This window comes from Crocodylus siamensis, chromosome 5 (genome assembly GCF_052110815.1).
Source record: "Crocodylus siamensis isolate JL-2025a chromosome 5, ASM5211081v1, whole genome shotgun sequence".
NCBI classification, from domain to species: Eukaryota; Metazoa; Chordata; order Crocodylia; family Crocodylidae; genus Crocodylus; species Crocodylus siamensis.
Window position 1 is genome coordinate 143118694 of NC_143399.1, and position 20476 is coordinate 143139169.

The window sequence follows — 20476 nt, forward strand, 5'->3', positions numbered from 1 at the left end:
CCCACAGTATGGGGCCAAAGAGTGAAAGATACAACTAGTAATTTTTTTTTTTAAATTTTTCTGGAGGGGAGGGGGAACAACTAAGGAAAAAACAAGACAGGAGTGACCACACCAGAGCTGACCCAAGGAAGGTGCAGGCCCCAGGATGGGGGCGGGTCCCTGTATGAGCTTATTTGCCCCAGGCCTGCCTGCTGCTGGCCCAAGGTGGTAGCACCAGCCTCCTATGATCCAGGAGGCAGACTGGGGGCCTGCACTCCCAGGAGCAGTCCAGCACAGCCCCCGCAGCCCTCCCAGGGGTGCAGTCAAGTCTCCAAGATGCCTGCTGGATGACAGGAAGCTGGTGCTGCTGACTAGATGCAGCCTGCAGTGGGGAAAAAAAATTGGTGTTGCCACTGGCCGCAGCCAGCAGCACCAGCCTCCTGTAAACCATGGAGGTAGATTTGGGGCCTGCACCACCGGGAGCAGTTCGGCACAGCCCCACAGCCCACCTGGGGGTGTGGGCAAGCCCCCGATCTGCCTACTGGATGGCAGGAGGCTGGTGCTGCCTGGGACCGGCACAGAAGCCAGGTAAGCCTGGCTTCAAAACATTTTGCATGCCCTTGTTTCATTTCAAAGCTGTTTAGTTTCGATTTCACTGTTTTGAGCTCGAAACACATCAAAACAGCTTTGAAACAGAAACACCAGGCGAAATTTCACATAGCCCTAGTCACTAACAATGATTTCAAATTCCTGTACATAACAACCTGGTTTTCTTTACTGGATACTCAGGCACAAACAAATGTAATATACCTTCTTCAGTTTTTAATAAAGTAGACCATCCTATTAAATTTGTACAACATAAAGGCACTAATCACAAGTTATATCTTTGGGGGGAAAAAAATAAACATTTTATTAGCACCACTGTGTTCGTGAACCAGATGGGCCCCAATTATGGGGCGAAGTGAAACATCAGATCCACACAGATCTGGACAGGTTGGAAAAATAGGCAAAATGAAATAGGATGCAGTTCAACAAAGACAAGTGCAACATGCTGCACCTGGGCAAAAAATAACCACCAACACACTTACAGGCTGGGGGATGACTTGCTCAGCAGCGGAAAGGGATCTTGGAGTCATAGGTGACTCCAAGATGAACACGAGTCAATGTGGCAAAGTGATCAACAAGGCTAAACGCACTTTATCATGCATTAGCAGATGCATGATGAACAGGTCCAGGGAGGTGATGCTTCCCCTCTGTGTAGCACTGGTCAGGCTGCAGTTGGAGTACTGCATCTAGGTTTGGGCGCCACACTTCAAGAAGGATGCGGAGAATCTTGAGAGGGTTCAGAGGAGGGGTGCACGTACGGTCAGAGGCCTGCAAGTAAGGCCCTAAGAGGAGAGACTGAGGAACCTAGATCTCTTCAGCCTTTGCAAGAGAAGACTGAGAGGTGATCTTGTGACTGCCTATAAAATTTATCAGGGGAGGGCAGCAAGGAATAGGAGATGCTCTATTTACTAGGGCACCCCCTGGAGTACCTAGGAGCAATAGTCACAAATTGACAGAGAGCAGATTTAGGTTGGACATTAGAAAGAACTTCTTCACAGTAAGGGTTGCCAGAATCTGGAATGGGCTTCCAAGGGAAGTGGTGCTCTCTCCCTTACCATGCGGGTCTTCAAGAGGAGACTGGACAAGCACCTAGCTGGGGTCATCTAACCCCAGCCCTCTTTCCAGCCGAGAGCAGGGGGTCGACTTGATAACCTACTGAGGTCCCTTCCAACCCTAACATCTATGAATCAAAGAGAAAGGCCAAGAAAGAGGAATTTTGCTCCTTTTGATTCAAAAGGGATCACATAATTGGCCATCAGGAACAGTTCGTTCTCTATGCTTTTCAAGATAATCCTCTACTAGAAACTAAGTCTATAAACTAAATAAGACATTTAAAGAGGAGGCCTTTACTTTAGAAAAAAAAAATTAAGTTACAATGCTTCAACATGACATCTGATACTAATTTAAAAAAGAAACAATTCCTACATTCCCTTGTGTATGTACTAGGTAGGATGAAGAAACAAAAAATAAAGCACTGGCTTGGTATAATTCAGGAAGTTATTTAAAGAGTTCAGTAAATAAGCCTGTCATTTAAAAAAAAGATGAGCAGAATATTTCAAATATCAGAATGCACTAGTATATTGTAGCAAGTACCTTGTTGAACTCTCTCAACAGTAACATACTTTTTTGTTCCTACAATACAGTTCTTACATTATCTACACCAAGGGATGAATTATTACGCATTATCAAGGTATGGAAGTCTCTGAAGGAACATCTAATGGAATGATACAGTCAAACTGTACAATTCCATTGTTTATGACTCTAAAAATGAAAATATACTCTAAGTTATATAAAGAGACTCTGCCTTTATTTTAGATACATGTGCATGTGAAAGAGATATTAGTTTATTAACACTGATACAAGCACAAACATATATCATATATTATAATCCCAAATTTAAGCCTGTACTTAGCACAAGTGACTAAGAACCTTTTACAAAGGTAACCCATCTCCACTATTACTTAAAATTTGCCATATTAACAAGGATGCCAAGTTTGAATTCCTTACATGTATTTCATACTTAAAGCAACCTAATTGATACATCTCCGCACTTTAAAAATGCTCCTTTTCAAATTTCCTAAGGTACTCTCATGCATTTTTCAAACTTTTGACTTAATGATTGGAATACTTAAATACTTCAAAATCCATGTACAGCTTCATTTTAAAAGACAGTCTTTTGCAAATAAATGAATAAAAGTAAACATTTTTATTCAGCATAATGATTTGCTTTTGTTACAGGGACTTGTGGGAGAACATCTCTGCTATACTTATCATAACAATAGGAGACTCACATAGGCAACAGGTATAGGTCAATATAGACAGCTCACTGTGGTCAGAATAAGGTTCTCAAGAGCAGCTTAGTGCACCAAGAGAAGCATAAGGACAGACTACGGCATTTCCTCACCTCTCCAGCCCACAAAACTTTTAATGCAAGAAGCAGGCCCAATGACATGAGTCTGAACAGTAGTATTGCAGCACTTTTGCAGAAATGATTACTTCCATGGCTACAGCCAGGCCATGAGTGGGCCAGTACCAGAGAGAAGTATGCAGAGAGCCCCAAAATACGAGGTGTTATTTTCTTTTGCAACAGTCTTGCAATAGGGCCAAAGAATCAGCCAGTGCTTTCCTTTTCTTGCCTTCTCCAGATTTTCTTGCCTTCTCCAGAGCACCACTCCTAGTCCCTTAAATACAATGGACTCCCCCTCCCCCGCCATTAAGTAGCAGTCCTTTCAATCCCATATTCAAGTTTCATCTCTAACAACTAAGGCAGCTTCTTTTCCACACAACTCCACCACCAAGCGCTCCCATTCCCACCTGAACTAGTGTAGACTCTCAGAACATAACAGTCCTGGTTGACATAATTGCACCAGCTGTCCTTTACTCAAGATACAGATCCAGAGTCAGCCACCAATCTCCCTAGCTTTATTCAAACACCGAGTCCCATTCTGCTCCCTTCACCCATCCAGTCAATCCTGACCTGGCTCCAAGGGAGCTGTTGTTCCGCATGCCTCACTTGCCTCTCGACCCCTGGGCTCAAATTGGTCTATGCCAAAATACTGCATGTTAAGCATTACCAATTCAACGCCATCCTTGCAGAATTTTATATCCATTTTATGGTCTTCCAACAACCCACACTTTGTCCTTCTTCCAGCCCAAAATGCTAACGGTGTCATTAGCTGGCCATTTTATTTAGTGATTAGAGTGATAGGAAATATACACAAAACTCCATGTTAAATTAACCAGGATCTTTACAGAGTATATGATTATATAAAATAGCGTATGATGGAACTTATAAAGAAAAGTCATGTTTCATATAGCTTTTAATAAACAACCCACACTTAACTAAAAGCTATTTGTTTTAATCTTTACTGGAAAAAAATATCTACAAGTAAAATACAACTGACACTACAAAAACTCATGTAACAGAATGTTTATAGAGTCATTAGAAGTTACACACACACAAATATGTTAAATTGTTTTACCCAACTCATACAATGACTATCCATTTTAACTAACGTTTGCGTAACAAATGGTCTCAGTCCCTCCAGTTATTGAAGTGTAAGGTGAAGTAGGACAAAATACAGTAAAAGAAAAAGATAAGCTATTGGACACCTTTATTATTTCCTTGGGTACCATCTAGAATAAAAGTATTATATCTCAAAACACATTATCCTATTACAATGTAGTAGTATCACAAAGCAGCAGCTGTGATAACCCTGATGTGCATAAAACCGGAAAATAACCAAATCACATATTCAAGACACTACAATGGCTACTGAAAAAAAGCAACTCACTTATTTACTTTGATCAGATAAAAATGCAGTGTCACAAGAGTAAGCAGAGCTTTAAACATCTGAGACACACTGACCAGCCCAAGGACTAAAACTATTTTGTTATTACAGGACATTTTATATAGGGCTGTAAATTTACACAGCACTTTACAAACACAGATAATAAGGCAGGTCGCCTGCCCTGCAGACTTTACAGTCTAAATAAGGCAAGACAAACATGTACAGATTAGCACTTCAGAAAAGTGAGGATCAGAGGACAAGTGATGAAAACTGAGGAGGGATTGCTTCTAAAAAAGTAAAGGTGAAGGAGGAAGAGACAGGGTGTGCTGGTATGCACATGAAGCAGAGGAAACACATAAGGAGCTCCGGGTGGAAAGGCACAGAGTTGAGCATAAAGGAGCAAAAAAAGGACTGGAATAAAAAGTCAGTGTGAGAGGAGAACAGGGAAAAGGAGGGCAGAAAAACAGGTGATGAGAGATTTTGTTCCCTTGATTGAAAGCTAGCCTCTTCTCCCATGAAATCTAAGGACAGTGATGTCTTTGGTTAAGCTGATGTCCACCTTGAACTAAACCGTCCTTTTTTTTTTTTTTCACCTCCTTGTCCCACTTCCTTGTCTCCGTCTCCATTGGTCCCTAGCTGACTAGGGACAGAAATTACACATAAACAGTGTAAATGATAGGAAACAGGTTCAAATTTGTAACACAACAGAAGTTCACTGCACATACACTGCTTTCAAACTGGTCAAAACTTGTTTAAGATAAACCTGGATGGATGTAGTATCAGACTTAACTGATTTAGGTTAAATTGGCTTACTGAACTTCTGTCCCAGACCCCCTCCAGATTCAAGTCAACTTACAGTCTCCCAGCATCACAGGACACTTTGTACCTGCTCCCCAGCCATCCCCCTTCTCACATAGTGGGTGGGTTAGCCCTGCCCAAGATGTCTGCTTCAGCTGAGAAAGGAGGTGTGCTCTAATCCCCCACAACGTCTGGTCTGGGCCACTGCAGGCATGTGGCTGCATTTCCAGAATCAAACGTGAATGTCTGTTCAGTTGCTTATTGGTTCACTCTACTCAGCTTAGACTAACGTGCAAAGAGTGAATAAAAAAATGAGTCTTGGGCTTTTTGACTGTCTATATTTAGCCCAAACAGCCATATCCCTTTTTGTCTCAATGTATGTCTTGGTCATTTCCCATTTTGTTTTTGCCCTCTTTTCCATTCTCCATATTGCTCGTCATATAATGTCCTTTTCTTCTCCTTGCTATGGCAACAAAGAGAAACAAACACTGTGGGGCAGGGAGAGAAGATCCTTATCACTTCCATTCCTTTCACTCCAAATTTGCCACAGCCTACTCTACAGATCTTGTATCTCTAGTTCCCTTTTATAATCACTTACATCTATCAGCATCTCTTTGCAATCTTGCTACTAACAGTACAAGAGGTTCCTGCTCAAATGTTGGCTTATTCAGAATCACTTTATGCATCTCTCCACCCAAACAACTGCATCTTATTTAAAAAAAAAAAAAAAAAAAAAAAAATCACACAATGACAATGCTTTTATTTCCTTGTCTGTAACTCTCTTAAACCAGAATGGTTGGAGATGATGGTAAGATTATCTCAAGTGCTGGTAGATCCAATTTAACTGAAAGATGCTAGAGCAAAACAAAAAAACTATGATATTGCATTAGAACAGTGATTCTCAACCACAGTGCAGTGGTTCCCTGGGGTACCTTGTGATCATTTAAAGGGTGCTGTTAAATGTGAAAACATTCTCCACAAGATAGACCCAAATATTTCAAATAGGAATACATTGTTTTTAAGACATTTTGACCTGTTGTGGGTTTTTTGATTTGGTCTCCTGCATCTAATGATGGGTGCCTTAGGCCTAAAAAGGTTAAGAACGATTGCATTAGAGGCCTAAAACTTGGGATCTATTTGATCAGTCCCCTATGCATGTCAAAAGGGCAAGAACTGGGGTTTGCACATAAAACACTAAATTTCCTGATGCAAGTGGCCAGTTACAAGTAACCTACTCAAGTTGTGCCAGTAGCCATTCTGGCAGCTCATACAATCCTCTACTCTAAATACCTGGAACCTTGGGGCATTTATACACGTGCTCCAGGAATGTGCACGTGTTGGGGGGGGGGGGCGGGGGGGCAGGGAGCTTTAGAGCAGCTTTGAGAGCCGCTCTAATTAAAGCACCTGGAGTGTCTTGTATAAGCATCCTCATGCTGAAAAATGGCAGTGGGGGTGCTTCAACTAAAGCTTGTTGAATGAGTTTTAGTTAAAGCACCCCTACCACCATTTTTTAGCACGGGGATGCTGATACATGAGACACTGGAGTCTGCTGGAGCATGGTAATTGCCATGCTCCAGCAGACTCAATTAACCAAGCAGCCTTGCTGCTCGTGTATAGACGCTCATAGTAATCAAGTCTAATTTGTGCTAGGAAGAGCAGCAGAAAACAGATGAATGCAGTGGAGAATTGGAGCCAGAATCACAACATCTCTAACTTGAATTTAATCAAGGAAACTTATATTTCATTATTTAAAGCAGAATGTGTAGAAAGCTATTTTTTGTTTGCTAGTAAAATATTCTTCGCCTCTTAATTTTGCTATCCCAAAGGAAGTAGATGAATAACACTGCTGTCAAGAAACAAATAAATGTAAAATACAGATATGTTTGCAAAATTAAAATTATCCTACTGAAAACAAAGCCAGCCAGTTCTCACCAATGAATACATTTATAAATAGAAGTCAAGGAGTATAAATGTAAATGTCTCCATGCCTCACAAAACATCTGCTTTAGAAAGGTTACCAGGACATACAGGAAATAATTAATGTGCAAATTTAACATTATAACTGCTAGTTTGATAGATCAGAAACTTCTGATGAAATGACCCCTTGTGGTATACTATAGTATTGATATAATTGCTTTAAACTGTATGTTATTACAACTGTATGCATTTTAGCAATCTTTCAAAACCATCTGCAACATTTAAACACTGCTTTAATTAAAATATACTGCAATTTCTCTTCAGTTTATAGGCCATTTCTCAAAGCAGCCCAAATCTGTGCTTGTTCAGAATACCAAGTAATACATTAAAACTTCCTAGAAATTGTCCACATGAAAAGTTTAAAATGTATACATGTTCATAATAACAATCCTCAAATTCAGTACTTTAATGCTTGAGCTGAGATATTCAATCTGTTGATAAATACTTTCTACTGTTAACTTGTACTGTTCTTTTTGATGTGATAATCACTGTTTCTTACGTCTTGTAACAAATTTGACAAAGTTCTCCAAGTCCAGACTACAGGCAGGTTTTTTTTGTGGGTTTTGTTTTTTTTTTTTTAAATATTCATTGATTTATCTGTCATGGAAAACCACCTTTGCCTTCAGACTTAATGTTTAATGTCCAATTTTTTCCCCCTTGTGGGTGATTGTTGGTAGAAATCTTTACACCATTTTCTTCCCTGCTTTCCCTTTAACAGATGAGGGAATTTGTTGCATTGGGAAAAATCTACTGTTTAGCTACCCATTTGCAGAAACAGAATCAAATATCAGCAGCCCAATTACTGCAGTAATACCTCTATCACAGCAGTTTACTTTTATGAGAACTTCTAAAAAAACCCACAAACCCCCCCCCAAAAACTCAGAACCAATGATAATCTACTCTTCCAATACGAGCCAAATTACTCCAGAGGGAGAAATCAGAGGTTTAGTTCTCCAAATCCTTATACAGTACCCTGTATAGTCATTTACACAATTCAAAAAGTGGGTGTAAAACATTATTGCTTGCCATTCTGATTGAGTTTATATTCACTTTTAAACCAGGCTTCATTACAGACTGCCCCACAAAAATATAGAACCAGAGAGATTTAATAGCACTTTGCATCACTGTATACTCTATTAGTTTCTCTACTAAATAAATTAGTGCCATAATTTAACATGGTCCCACTTTTTAACACCCAGACTTAGTCCTTCCTGGTCTACAAGTTGTGAAATCGAAGGAATAAAGAGTTATCTGCTACAGGTCACTATCCTTTGGATCCTCACTTCTATGAAGGACATCTGTACCCATTTGTCATTGTATAACTTACTCTTAAATATAAATATTTGCAGGATGTTGTGCAAATATCAATTTATATTTCATGCACAAAAGGTATTTATATATACATGCACACACACACGATAGAACCTTTATAATTTGCACTTCTGTCTCAAAGGCAAGTTAGTGAAATTGGCAAGGAAATGAACTAAACAAACAAACAAACAAACAAACAAGTTTTCCAAAATGTAGTGCCTATTTTGACAGTTGTATTTTAAAGTACTTTAAAACGTATTAAATGCTCTGCAGTCTATGTCTAAAGTCATAAAGTCAGAAATTAGATTTGAATTTTAGAACTTTGCTGCTAAATAAGTATAAATTATTTGATTTGAGTAAAGTGTAAGATTTGACTGCAATCACATCATTAACTTAGTTTTGTTAGAGTTGTTCAGTAAATTGGTAAAAGAAGAGTAAATATCCAACTTTAGATATTTCCAACTTGGCCTGGACTCAAATCCTTAAAAAGGCAAGAAGCTACACATAACATTATTAGTCCCCTTAATCATCCTGTCCCAAATGAAGAGGGGAATAATGATAAATTATCACTAGCTCCTGTATAAAGACTTTGCAGAACTGAATCCTTAAACTATAAGGAGTTAGGATGTTGACAATGTTTTTTTAATTTCTACAAAGTACTGTGCCCGTCTGTAACAAAACTAACAAAATAGAACCCCACACACAGACATACACAACATTTTCACATTAAAAAAAATATATATATATTAATAAAATGAAATAAAAAATAAAGTATTTCAAAGTGTAAAACTGAAAGCCACCACACTGATTAATGAGTAAATCTAAAATAACATCATTTTTGTTGGATAAAATACACAGGCAGCATAGTTATAGTTCCATGGTGTCCTTTAAGGATAACAAAGATGAAAGTAAAATAATAAAAATTAAGCACTGTACAAAAAGGTTCATGGAGAGGGGACTCGAATCCTCTTTGTTCTTAGCCATGATACACTTTCACAGCCGCTCAAGATTCATCATTCTGATATTTGGCATGCAAGAGCACAAAACATAGTCCATTTGGGAATTAACGAGCCAAGATATGCCAAATAAAATCTACCACAGAATCAGCCTAGCTATTGCCACAGGATCTTAGAAACTCTGCCACTAAAATGCTTCTAACTTTTAAAGGGAACTGACTAAAACTGCTTACTAGCTTTAGAAACAAGAATTCCTGTAATATTAACTAATCAATCTACAGTAAAGAGGCTGCTACCATGTAGCTTTTGTCTGAATACATCAGGCAGATGACTTAGCCTGCAGTAACTGCGACATATACTTGGAATTTACTAAGTATATAAATGGCACTTATTTTTATGGTTTGCAAGATAGACCATGCACAGCTGGTGAGGATCACTAAATTAGTTAATACACTGTTTCAAAAAGGAAGAGTTATTTTTCCATGGATTCTATGCCAAAACAGAGGGGAAGAGAGGGAGACCACTGGGAGTTTATATGACAAAAAACATTTTTCCAACTACACATAACACATTATGAAGGTTTTTCCCATTTGAAACTTAGCACACAACATATCATACTTATATTTCAGAGTAAAGTAATAAAATGTGCTACAAACACTTTGGCAATCCAGGTATTTTAATATAATGCAAAACATATTTTAGTCATCAGAGAATCACAAATGCACACAGCTTTTACAAAGGAATAAAATCCTGATATCTTTGTCATTCTAATTATATACATTTTTTGGTCAATGCTGGATTTCTCTGTATACAAGATGACCCTGAATGCAAGACAACCCCTCAATAATTAGATTCTACACATGGAAAATGTATAAGTTTATTTTAATTTTCCATGTATGGAATTTAATTATTGGAGGGGTTGTCTTGCATTCAGGGTCATCTTGTATTCAGATAAATCCAGCATTGACCAAAATGTTTCCTCCCCTCACTGCTGCAGATGGTTGGGGGGGGCGGGAAGAGACGAAGCGATAAGGGGGGCAGTAGGAAGGCACGTGGTAGGGCAGGCAGCAGGCAGCAATTGGAGGCAGGTGACAGGCAGCATGGAAGTGGTGGGGCAGGCAGCTTGATCCCTGCTGCCTATCCCCCACTATTTACCCCCTCCATTGTGCCTGCCTCCCTGCAGCCTTCTCTTTCCCCTGTTCCCCACCTTCTTCCCCCCCACACCATTTCTGTCACTCATAGCCCTCAGGTCCCTACCTACCCCTTCTTCCTTTCTCCCCCGACTGCCCTCCCCCACCCCCTCCTCCCAGTTGGAGCCAGAGCCGCAGCAACTGCCTGTATCTCCTCCCCCATCGCCTTGTGCTCAGTTGTAAGGCAAGGGGCTCCCCCCCCTCCCCATGTTAAGAGAAAAAACCCTCATCTTCTATTCAAGTAAATATGGTACTGTAAGGGAGTGGGGCCTAGGAGCAGCTGTGAACTCCCTAGTGCCCCCTACCGTCACGTTAGGGTGGACTCAGCACCCTCAAAATCTCGCCCGCCATGACTTTAATGACAAATAAGTTATATGGGAGGCTGCCTCTGTTCCCCTAGTTAACGGTACCGATGTTCCTGCCCCTACTCCGAAATGGGGTATCTCTATGCGCCCCGCCTTAAGGGCTATGCGTGCCTCCAAACCTCCCCTTCAGCATGCCCCAAGCCTCGCAGCTGTTCCGTGGGACGTTGTGCAGTCCCTCGCCCCTCTGGTGCTCTCTCTCTCTCTCCTTGTCAGGCACCCTGGGCTCCTCGCCTGTCTGCCGCCCTGCTACCGGCGCCCTTTGGGCCTGGCTCGAAGCCGCCGCCCTGCTACCGGTGCCCTGCCCCCTCTGGGGCCGATACCGCGCGCTTCACGCTCTCTCTCCGCCCCGCTCTGGGTCCTGTTACTGCCGCCCTCTCTGGGGCCACTACCGCACTCTCTCTCTGCCCCGCTCTGGGGCCTTGCCCTCTCAGGGGCCGCTACTGCCCTCCGCATGCTAGGGGCACAGGCGACCACCGCCGTGCCTGTCCCCTTTACTCTTCTCTGGGTCCGGTTGCCCCCACCGGGCAAAACACTGCCCTTATGGGCTGGGGTCTGCAACCCCGCACACCGCACCTCCCTGGCGCGATACGGTGCCTCTCCGGCACAGACAATAGTGCCCCGCTGGCACTGTGCCCCTACTGGGCACCGGGAACCCCCAAGCTGCTGGGGAGCCCCCGTGAGGCCGTCTCACTCCCCTACAGCCTCACCCGGTCCTCCGGTGCAAACTGTAACATAAGCTCAAGCCACCCGGCTGTAACATAAACCACACAGAGTCTCCGTGCTCCAAACATAAACACAAGCCCCCACCAAGGCTCTCAAACCTACCTCCCTTTAGGGCACTCTTGTCCCCCGCATCATCACGGCCGGTTAGCATGGTAAGGCTGCGACTACTAACTCAGGCCACTCAGCTCAGCCGCAGGGCTCCTGCTCCTGCGGCAGCCAGAAGGGAACTGCTAGGCAGGCTCCGGCCTAAGCTGTTTATAAAGATTTCATAGATTTCATAGACATTAGGGCTGGAAGGGACCTCGGGAGATCATCGAGTCCAGCCCCCTGCCCAAAGGGCAGGAACTCAGCTGGGGTCATAGGATCCCAGCAAGATAAGCATCCAATTTACTCTTGAAGGTGTTCAATGTAGGCGCTTGAACCACCTCCGCTGGCAGACTGTTCCAGACCTTGGGGGCTTGGACAGTAAAGAAATTCTTCCTTATGTCCAAAGGCCTGGCCCTGCCCCCTTCTGGCCACCTGACCCGCCTGGTCGCGCTGGTAACTGGCACCTGAGCTGCCCGGGTGATTGGCAGCTCTGCCAATCACACTCACAGTCACGGGGCACTTACATGACTCCGTGACCAGGTACATTTGAAAAAACCTGGAAATATCTTAACTTCAGTCCAGATACATTCAGAATTCAATTATATAAAATTCATATAAAAATGACTATATTCAGGAAGGTCTTTCTAGCATGCAATTAAAAAAATAAATTATATTTACTGTACTGTGGTTTAAAAATTACAGTATTTTCTTAGATAATGCGTTACATTTTGAAGCAAGACCAGTTAAACATTTATCCAAGTTAAAGCTATTTAGAAAGTGTATTCATATAAAATTCTCAGAAATATAAAAACGACTGTAGTCAAAACAAGTGCTACACTTCTGAGTATGCAAGTGAAGTGCATTAATTAAAATAAGAGGGTTCAAAACAGCATTTGAACCACAAATATTCTGCAGACTTCACATTAGTCTGCAAATCTTAATTCCTCACTGTAGAGTTTTTAAAATGATGGCTTTTCCACCCCCACAATTTGGAAGTGTAGGGCTTCTTACCAACCTACAGTCTGAGATATGTATATTAAGAGCTGCCTTTTTACTCACACAATAGCCTCAAAGAGAGTGATGGTTGTCCTAGGAATTTAAGAGAACTCGACAGGAAGAATCAGGTAACAATGCTATGTCTTTTATTTTATTTTATTTAAATAGTGGAAAGGTGACAGGATGTTCCCTGCTAAAGGTCATTGCTTCTGGACCTTGCAGAAGGCAGCTTTTTACGTGATAAATTTGAAAAGTAATATAACATGTTATTTCTGCCTAAGTTATAGAAAATTAGAGTTGGAAGCATGAATGCTGCATGCACCCCGAGGCTGGGGAGGGAGGGGGGGCACAGCAACTGCCCTCAGGCAGCGGTGGCAATGGTGTGGCAGTGAACGCCCACAGGCAGCTGTGACCATGGCGGCAGCAAGAGGGGGGTGGCACACGGAGACTACCTGCAGGCACCGCCGGCAGCAATCAGTGGCGCTTTTTGCAGGGGGTGCACCGCCAAGCTCAGGGGGTGCATGTGCACCCCCTACATGTTGCCAGTGGTTGGAAGGGACCTCAGGAGTTCATCTAGTTCAGTATTTCTCAACCTGTGGGTCGTGATTCAAAAGTGGGTTGCAGGAATATATGAAAGGGTCATGAACAAAAACTTTAAAAATGGATTCTCCTTTAAAGAAGAAAAATGTAGGAAACAGTGTTTTTTCCTCTGCAGGCTGGCAGAGTTCCAGCCTGTGAGGGGCTATTTGGAACTTCCCCCCTGCCCCACACTCCCACTGCCCCACACACTGGGGGACTGGGGCCTGGAGCCAGGGGGCAGTGGGTCAGGACTGGCCATTGATGTTTACAAATGCATCCTGGTACAAAAAAAGGTTAAGAACCACTGATCTAGGCCAAACCCCTGCTCAAAGCAGAACAAACCATCCCCAACTAGATCATTCCAGCCAGGGCTTTGTTGAACTGGGCCTTAAAAACCTCTAAGGATGGAGATTCCACCACCTGTCCAGGTAACTCAATCCAGTGCTTCACCACCCTTCTAGTGAGAGTTTTCCTAATATCCAACCTGAACTTCCCAGTTGCGGCAACTTGAGACCATTGCTCCTTGTTCTGTCATCTGCCACCACCATGGGTGTCTGGTTCCTCTTGAGTCGGGGGGGCATGTGCCCCCCTTGACACGAGTCAGCAACTGGGGGTGGGGTCCACAGGCAGCCAATCATGCTGGCTGGAGGGGCTCTGATCTCATTCACTGCAAAAGCGGTTGCACTGCTTCTGGAGCTCCACAGCCATTTCCAGAAGCACCGCGGCTGCATTTGCTGGCGGCCCTGCTCCCTGTTCAGCGCTTGCAAGGGGGGCACTGGTGCTCCTGCCTGCCCCCCCGCCACACAGGGAGCGTGGCCTGACAAGGGGTGCACCGGTTCTCTCAGGGGGTGTACTTGCACCCCCTATGTGTCGCCTCTGGCCACCACTGAGAACAGTCTAGTTCTGTCCTCTTTGTAACCACTCTTCAGGTAGTTGAAGGCTGCTATCAAATCCCCCCTCAGTCTTCTCTTCTGCAAACTGAAGAAACCCAGTTCCCTCAACCTCTCTTCATTAAGTTATGTGCCATATGCCAAGAGCATGCTCCAGCCTCTTATTTTATCAGATACCAGACAGTCTTCTTTGGTACACATACTGACTGATGAACTCTCACCTGCCCTCCACTATTGTTACTGCTTAGCAAAGAGCTGAAAGTTGAAAATGGACATTAGTAAGTTTTAATTAATATACATTTTGATCCCTCTATACAGAGAGAAAAAAAATAGATAGAATTAAATGATCAGGCTTAAATTCTGTCAATTCCTTATGGCTCCCTCTGAACGTCAGATCTAAAGCATGAACTATACAGTTCCAGAGAAATTGGGAGGGTGTTTGTCTGGAACACAGAAGACCTTGGTTCAGTTCCTGCTTTGCCATAGACTTCCTGTGTGACCCTGGGCAAGTTACTTAGTCTCTCCCTGCCTTCACTGTTCATCAGAAAATTGGGAATAAATATTTACTTCACAGGGCTCCACAGATTTCAGATTGTGAGATGCCCATATATACTGCTGCTCAAATATATGAAGACATGCAGTAACAAATCTAGACAGTCATTTATACTACTGTTCCTGCTAACACTTTGGAAACCTTGTAAGAGCAGTACCAAGGTTGTCATGATATTCCTGAACACAATTAGACAGTTAACCCTGTTTAAATGGCAAGCTAGAATCATATTTTAACATTTGAAGTAAAGTTAGAGAATGCCACTTCCATGATACCCTTGAATTTGTAATATAAAGAGGTGCTGAGATAGCACTATTAACAGCATCCACATATAATAACAAAGAACAAGAGTCTCAACATATTCTTCTTTGAGTTCTCTTAATAAGTTAGTTTTGATAAAATGAAAGGCCTAATATTTAGAAAGAGAAATGAAATTTAATTATGTCTGATGTAAATGTGCACTATTTAAAGCCTATGAAGTTAATCGCAATGTCACAAAATGATCATCTTTTGGATTTGAAAGTTGGGGCTAGCTTTTCTAACCTGACATCCCCAATCAAAAAACAGATTCTCTACTTCTCATCACCAGTGGCAGAGGCCAAACCATCTCATTAAAGGACAAAAGGAAATTAAAGCTTTTCAGCCCTTTTCTCTCTCTCAGTCTCTTCAAGTAAAATGTTAACATACATGAGATGAGAGAAAAACAAGACTCACTTAAAATTAGCCACCTACATTTAAGAGAACACAAACTCTCTCCAACAGAAATCAGCAAATATCCAAGTATTATTTTAAATATACTGCCAACAGAAAGGCTTCAGCAGGCAAAAAGTCTATTTCTTTTTGATTAAAGGCTGAACATACATTTGTAACCCTACAAAAAAAATCAAAATAAAACTCCTGACTTTCAAAGCCTCCTATATGGCTTTGAAAAAGCCATTAAAAAATTAAATAAATCAAGCAACAGAGTTTCTAGTCTAAGATCGTGGTAATTCAGAAGGAACTCAGCATGTTGAATGTTTTGAACTCCTGCTGACTTCAGTGGCAATTTAAGGTGCTCAGCAAGCAGGCCCTAAATTAAGACCCTGAAAACAAGAAGGAGCTGGCAAGCAGAAGGAGATGTCACCTTCCTCTCTTGCCAAGGCATTCCAGACAACAGTGATGGTGAATACAAAAGGTCAAGTAGTTGGCTAAGGAAGCTGTTAGCCTTCAGAATGACACTGAATTAGTTTTATATTAATGAGACAAAAGGTAAATATTTCTAGAGCAGTCACTAAATTTTCAAAAGTGACTTAGATACCTAGGAACCTAAGTCTCATTGGAAGTCCACAGGGTTTAGGTCCCTTTACACCACATCTTACAGGGTTCCTCCTAAGAACTGAGCTTTGAGATAAGCCTTAAAGAATGGAATGGAGGAATAAAGGAGCCCCCATCCTACATACAGGGTAGCATAGAGTACATATAGGGAATGCACAGAAGCGTACGAGAAAAGACACAAAGGGAGCAATGAGATGAAAGGCTTGAGCAGTGGGGGTTGGGGAAGGGTGGGATAAGCGATTTTTTTAGCATTATGAAGTCTTTTAAAAGTAACGAATAGATAAGACTTAAAATTAAGCTCAGAAACCAACTTTAGTCACTCTCTCACAGTGAAAAGTTCGAAGAGAAAAAAAAAAGGAATAATTGAAGGCAGTGGTACTAATGTAGGGCTTCCCCACAACAGTCTTACAGCCTTAACACAGCAACTTGAGCATCTCAATTGCATAATCTCTTCACACTCCTAATTTGACTACTTCCATGGGACATAAGCACTCCACATATCTTTAGTAGCTGGAATTCATCTCACCATTGTGGCAATCAGCATCTGCCTACACTTTTACAAGTCTGTTGTTTACAGCATCAAGCCTATGGCATTTCAGGAAATCTAAGGCATTTGCCATTTTAAACTTAACAGACCCACTCACTTATTCTCAATAAGAAATACGAAAATTTAGTTCTACATCAAGACTAGCAGACCTGCTTTCACAAAGAAAAGTACAGATTTTTTTTCCTTTATCAACATACTTAAGGTTAAATATTGTTATAAAAGTGTTTGCTAAATAGAACTGCCAACTTCCACTCATTCATCTGAAGACCAGAAAGAATGCAGGACATCAGCTTGCTATTATTATAACTATTTGCACAGTGAACTAATTTCCACCATTAAAACCATTCATAAAGGCTGAAACAGTGCAAACTTGTCTATAGGTGCCTCAAAATATATAACTGCCAATGAACTACATTATGTTAGTAAGAAAACACTTTTATGGCTACATAATATACATTTTGAAAAAACTCATATGGTAACTAATCTTGACCCAGGAAAAGCAACAAGTAGATAAAAGAACATTAGGATTTTGACATCATTTATAGGAGGCTCTGCATGAAAGCTGCAACCTGATTTCTTTATAAAGAAACATAGGAGGTGCCCCTCACAACAGTTCCTGGGCACAATAACACCATTAAAGCAATTTAGCAGTATCTGAAGAGTACAAAACTCATTAGCTATTTTTCAAATGCTACACACCTTACTATTACATAAAAAGCATTCCTTGCCTATTAACCACCGAACTATTTCAATTCATCTAGTCAAATTTTAAGCCATCTTAAAAATATATTTTTATTAAAAAAAAACAAAAACGTAAAAATATGACAATCTCCTTTTTTCTTTGGTGTATCACCCATCAGTACAGTTGCTGATTTTTGGCAACAAGGGCCAGAGGTGTCTTTTAGCTGAACCTTTAAATAAAGGTAAACTTTCTTTCACTCTAGATCTGCCTTGTTCTTGCATACTGTCTTCCCATCCCCAGATACTGCAGTTAAGGCCTGAGAAAGGGGTCCTGAAAAGGCTATTCAGGACCCCTTCACCTAACTCCAATGCTAATGTCTCCCTGCTGACCAAAACAGGAGAGTAAGAAACTTCAAAGCGCTAACACTATAAAAGTGAGTGGAAAATCCACTCCGAATAACTAAGAGACCAATTCTGAATTGTTAAATGGCATTTTTCTTTTAATTGCTGCCATGACTGACATCAAAAGCTTCAGACCTGGCTCAGCAGTAGCAGGAAGATCTGAGCAGTCAGATAAAGAACTAAAGAAGCTCTTTGGAAATAGGTCTACAGCAACTGAAGTGGACAGAGACCAGGCTGAAAGCAGTCTTTCTGTTCAACAGAAACAACCAAAGGCTGTTTCATCCCCAAATGCTGAGTGGCATCAGGGAAGCCAAGACAACTCAGAGAGGAACAAAATAACATTTTGTAGGTATATTGAACAAAGTGTTTACATCTTTAAAATATAGTTCAAATAACCATTTTATAGAGGCCAAGAGCATGCTCCAGTCTCTTATTTTATTAGATGCCAGACTGTCTTCTTTGGTACACATACTGACTGATGAACTCACACCTCCCCTCCACCCTTGTTACTGCTTAGCAAAAAGCTGAAAAGAACCCATAGTCTTTTACTATTCTTTGCTTTTTTGGCAGTACTCTTATATAAATAAGATTAACACAGTCAAGTGTTAGATTTTTAAACCAGAGGGAAAAAAACCCAACAAGGGGCAAGTTTTCACACACTTTCTTACTGACCAGTTTCAGAACCATATGCATGGGCAGTGTGACAAATTCTAATGCAATTATGAAAAAACAAAACAAACAGAAAATTCATGTCAAAACACATGCAATCTCTTGAGCTTTCCCCCACAGGGGGGGTATTTTATGTCATCCAAGAATTCATGAAAGTATTTATGTTAATCTAAACAGTCGTTCATCCACTGTATCTATAACCTATGAAGATACAGTATTTAGAAATAATAAAAAGCATCCTTTAGCTCCTCCCTGCCCCACAACCCCCCCCCCCAAAAAAACCAAAAAAAACCACCACCACAAACCTGCAGTTGGGAGGTGGATCTAAAGTGATGTCAGCCAATTCCTTCTGAATCCTGTGGCAATAAAAACAAGAGAGAACAAAGGTAAGTCACTATGTGGGATCATGCTCAACACGTAGGTTTTACCAATGCAGTCACTTGAGTTTGTGGCTGCGTGTGTGCGCAAAACCCTGTGTGCAAGTATGCAAAACCCTCTCCCATGTATACCCAGAGACACTGAAAGTAAAAGAGACTCTGCATTTCCCCCCACCACCACACCAGAGCCACAGACCGATGCATTATGATACAGGCAGACGCCACTGCAAACCACACGGTGGAAAAGATAGGGCCTTTTCCTCTTCCATCACACACATAATAAGACAGGTTCTCCTAACAGACCCAATGCATTGGCTGAGTAGGAGGCTGTAGCCTGGAGATTTTGCATCCTTGTCCCACTGCTCTGGCCTAAACAACTAGTGCCACAATCTTCCACTGCCAACACTGGCTTCACCTGCTTCCCATGGGAAGGGGCTGGACCTTGGTGGGCAGACAACTGGAAGTAGAACCAAACTGGCACACACTCCCAAGCCATCTCTGGGAAAAAGTACTAAAGGGAAGTGAATATCCATACATCTCCAAGGCCCTTTATGCCCCCACAACCTCCAACTCCTTTATTGCCTCCACGATAGCATATAGCACTCCCCCCGACTTACATGTACAGAACTGCCATGTCCAAACAACACCCCAGTCCCTTCATTGCCTCCTGCTTCAAAAGCCTCTGTGCCTATGCAGCACTACACTACCCTTCCCATCACCAACCACCCAGCCACCACCCCCTACCCCTCAGTTTCATTAGCACCATTCACACTTCACTTTCATATCTACCCCCTCCATACAACCAGCCTCCCTTCCTTCTCCTTTGCATTTTCTTCCATTTGTCACATGTTATGAGAACCACAGCCTATTTATATTGGGCAATTTACAATCAGCAGGCTTTACAAAAAACCTTGTTGCCACTGGCTATGTGACTGCTAAGTAAATGTGCTCTGTTGAGGTCTGCCTAACCAACTGCCTAAACACCACAAAATCTGGGCTGTGACAGACTGGCATCAGCTGAGAAATCATAGAAAAAAAAAAAAAAAAAAAATCGACAAAAATCCAGACACTGTTGACATCTACAGCTGGGATGTTTTTTGCTGCTGCATGGCAAAGCCATTAAGTAGATGGAATATTCTGCTTGTGGAAGAAGTAATGGAAGTTTGCTTGGAAACTCCATTCTTCATGCTTTTGGGAGCATGATGGTGGTGAATTCAGGTAAGATGAGAAGCAGAGCAGAGAGGGTAGCAGTAATATTGTAGAAGTAAGTTAGCTTTAAGGGTCTGACTACTGGGAAAAAATGACCAGCACAGCAATTCTAGGCTCGGTGTTCTAGAATAAATTTAACTATTCTAGTATGACTCCCTTCTGGGAACAATATTCTGAAGGGAACAATATTCTGGAAAAAATACTAAGTTTTGTCAGCAGAATCATGACTGACTGGTGCCTCCTGAATCAGGGGGGCACCCGCAGAAGCCACCAATGCTGGTGGCCCTGTCAGAGCTGCCAACAGCGTTGGTGTCAGACCCCCGTGCACCCCCTACCAGTTGCTTATGAGCAGAATAATTATTTCAGACTAAAGTGTTGGCTGAAGTAGTAGAAGAGTTATTTGGGTCAATTTCCCAACATAGACAAGAACTGAATGCTAATGACACGGAGACAGGACAGTAGCGATGGTTTTGATGGGC

At 41.9% G+C, this 20476-nt stretch overlaps 1 protein-coding gene across 10 annotated transcripts in view; it reads right to left on the reverse strand.

Moving 5' to 3' along the window:
• LOC149864690 (ubiquitin-conjugating enzyme E2 E1) overlaps positions 1–20476 on the reverse strand; it is a 61354-nt gene that overhangs the window by 38588 nt on the left and 2290 nt on the right. For all 10 annotated transcript variants that reach the window (XM_090046536.1, XM_090046534.1, XM_090046533.1 and 7 more), the window contains one exon: positions 18717–18767. In XM_090046536.1, the coding sequence (XP_089902662.1) occupies positions 18717–18767 (51 nt within the window). The remainder of the gene's footprint in view (positions 1–18716; positions 18768–20476) is intronic.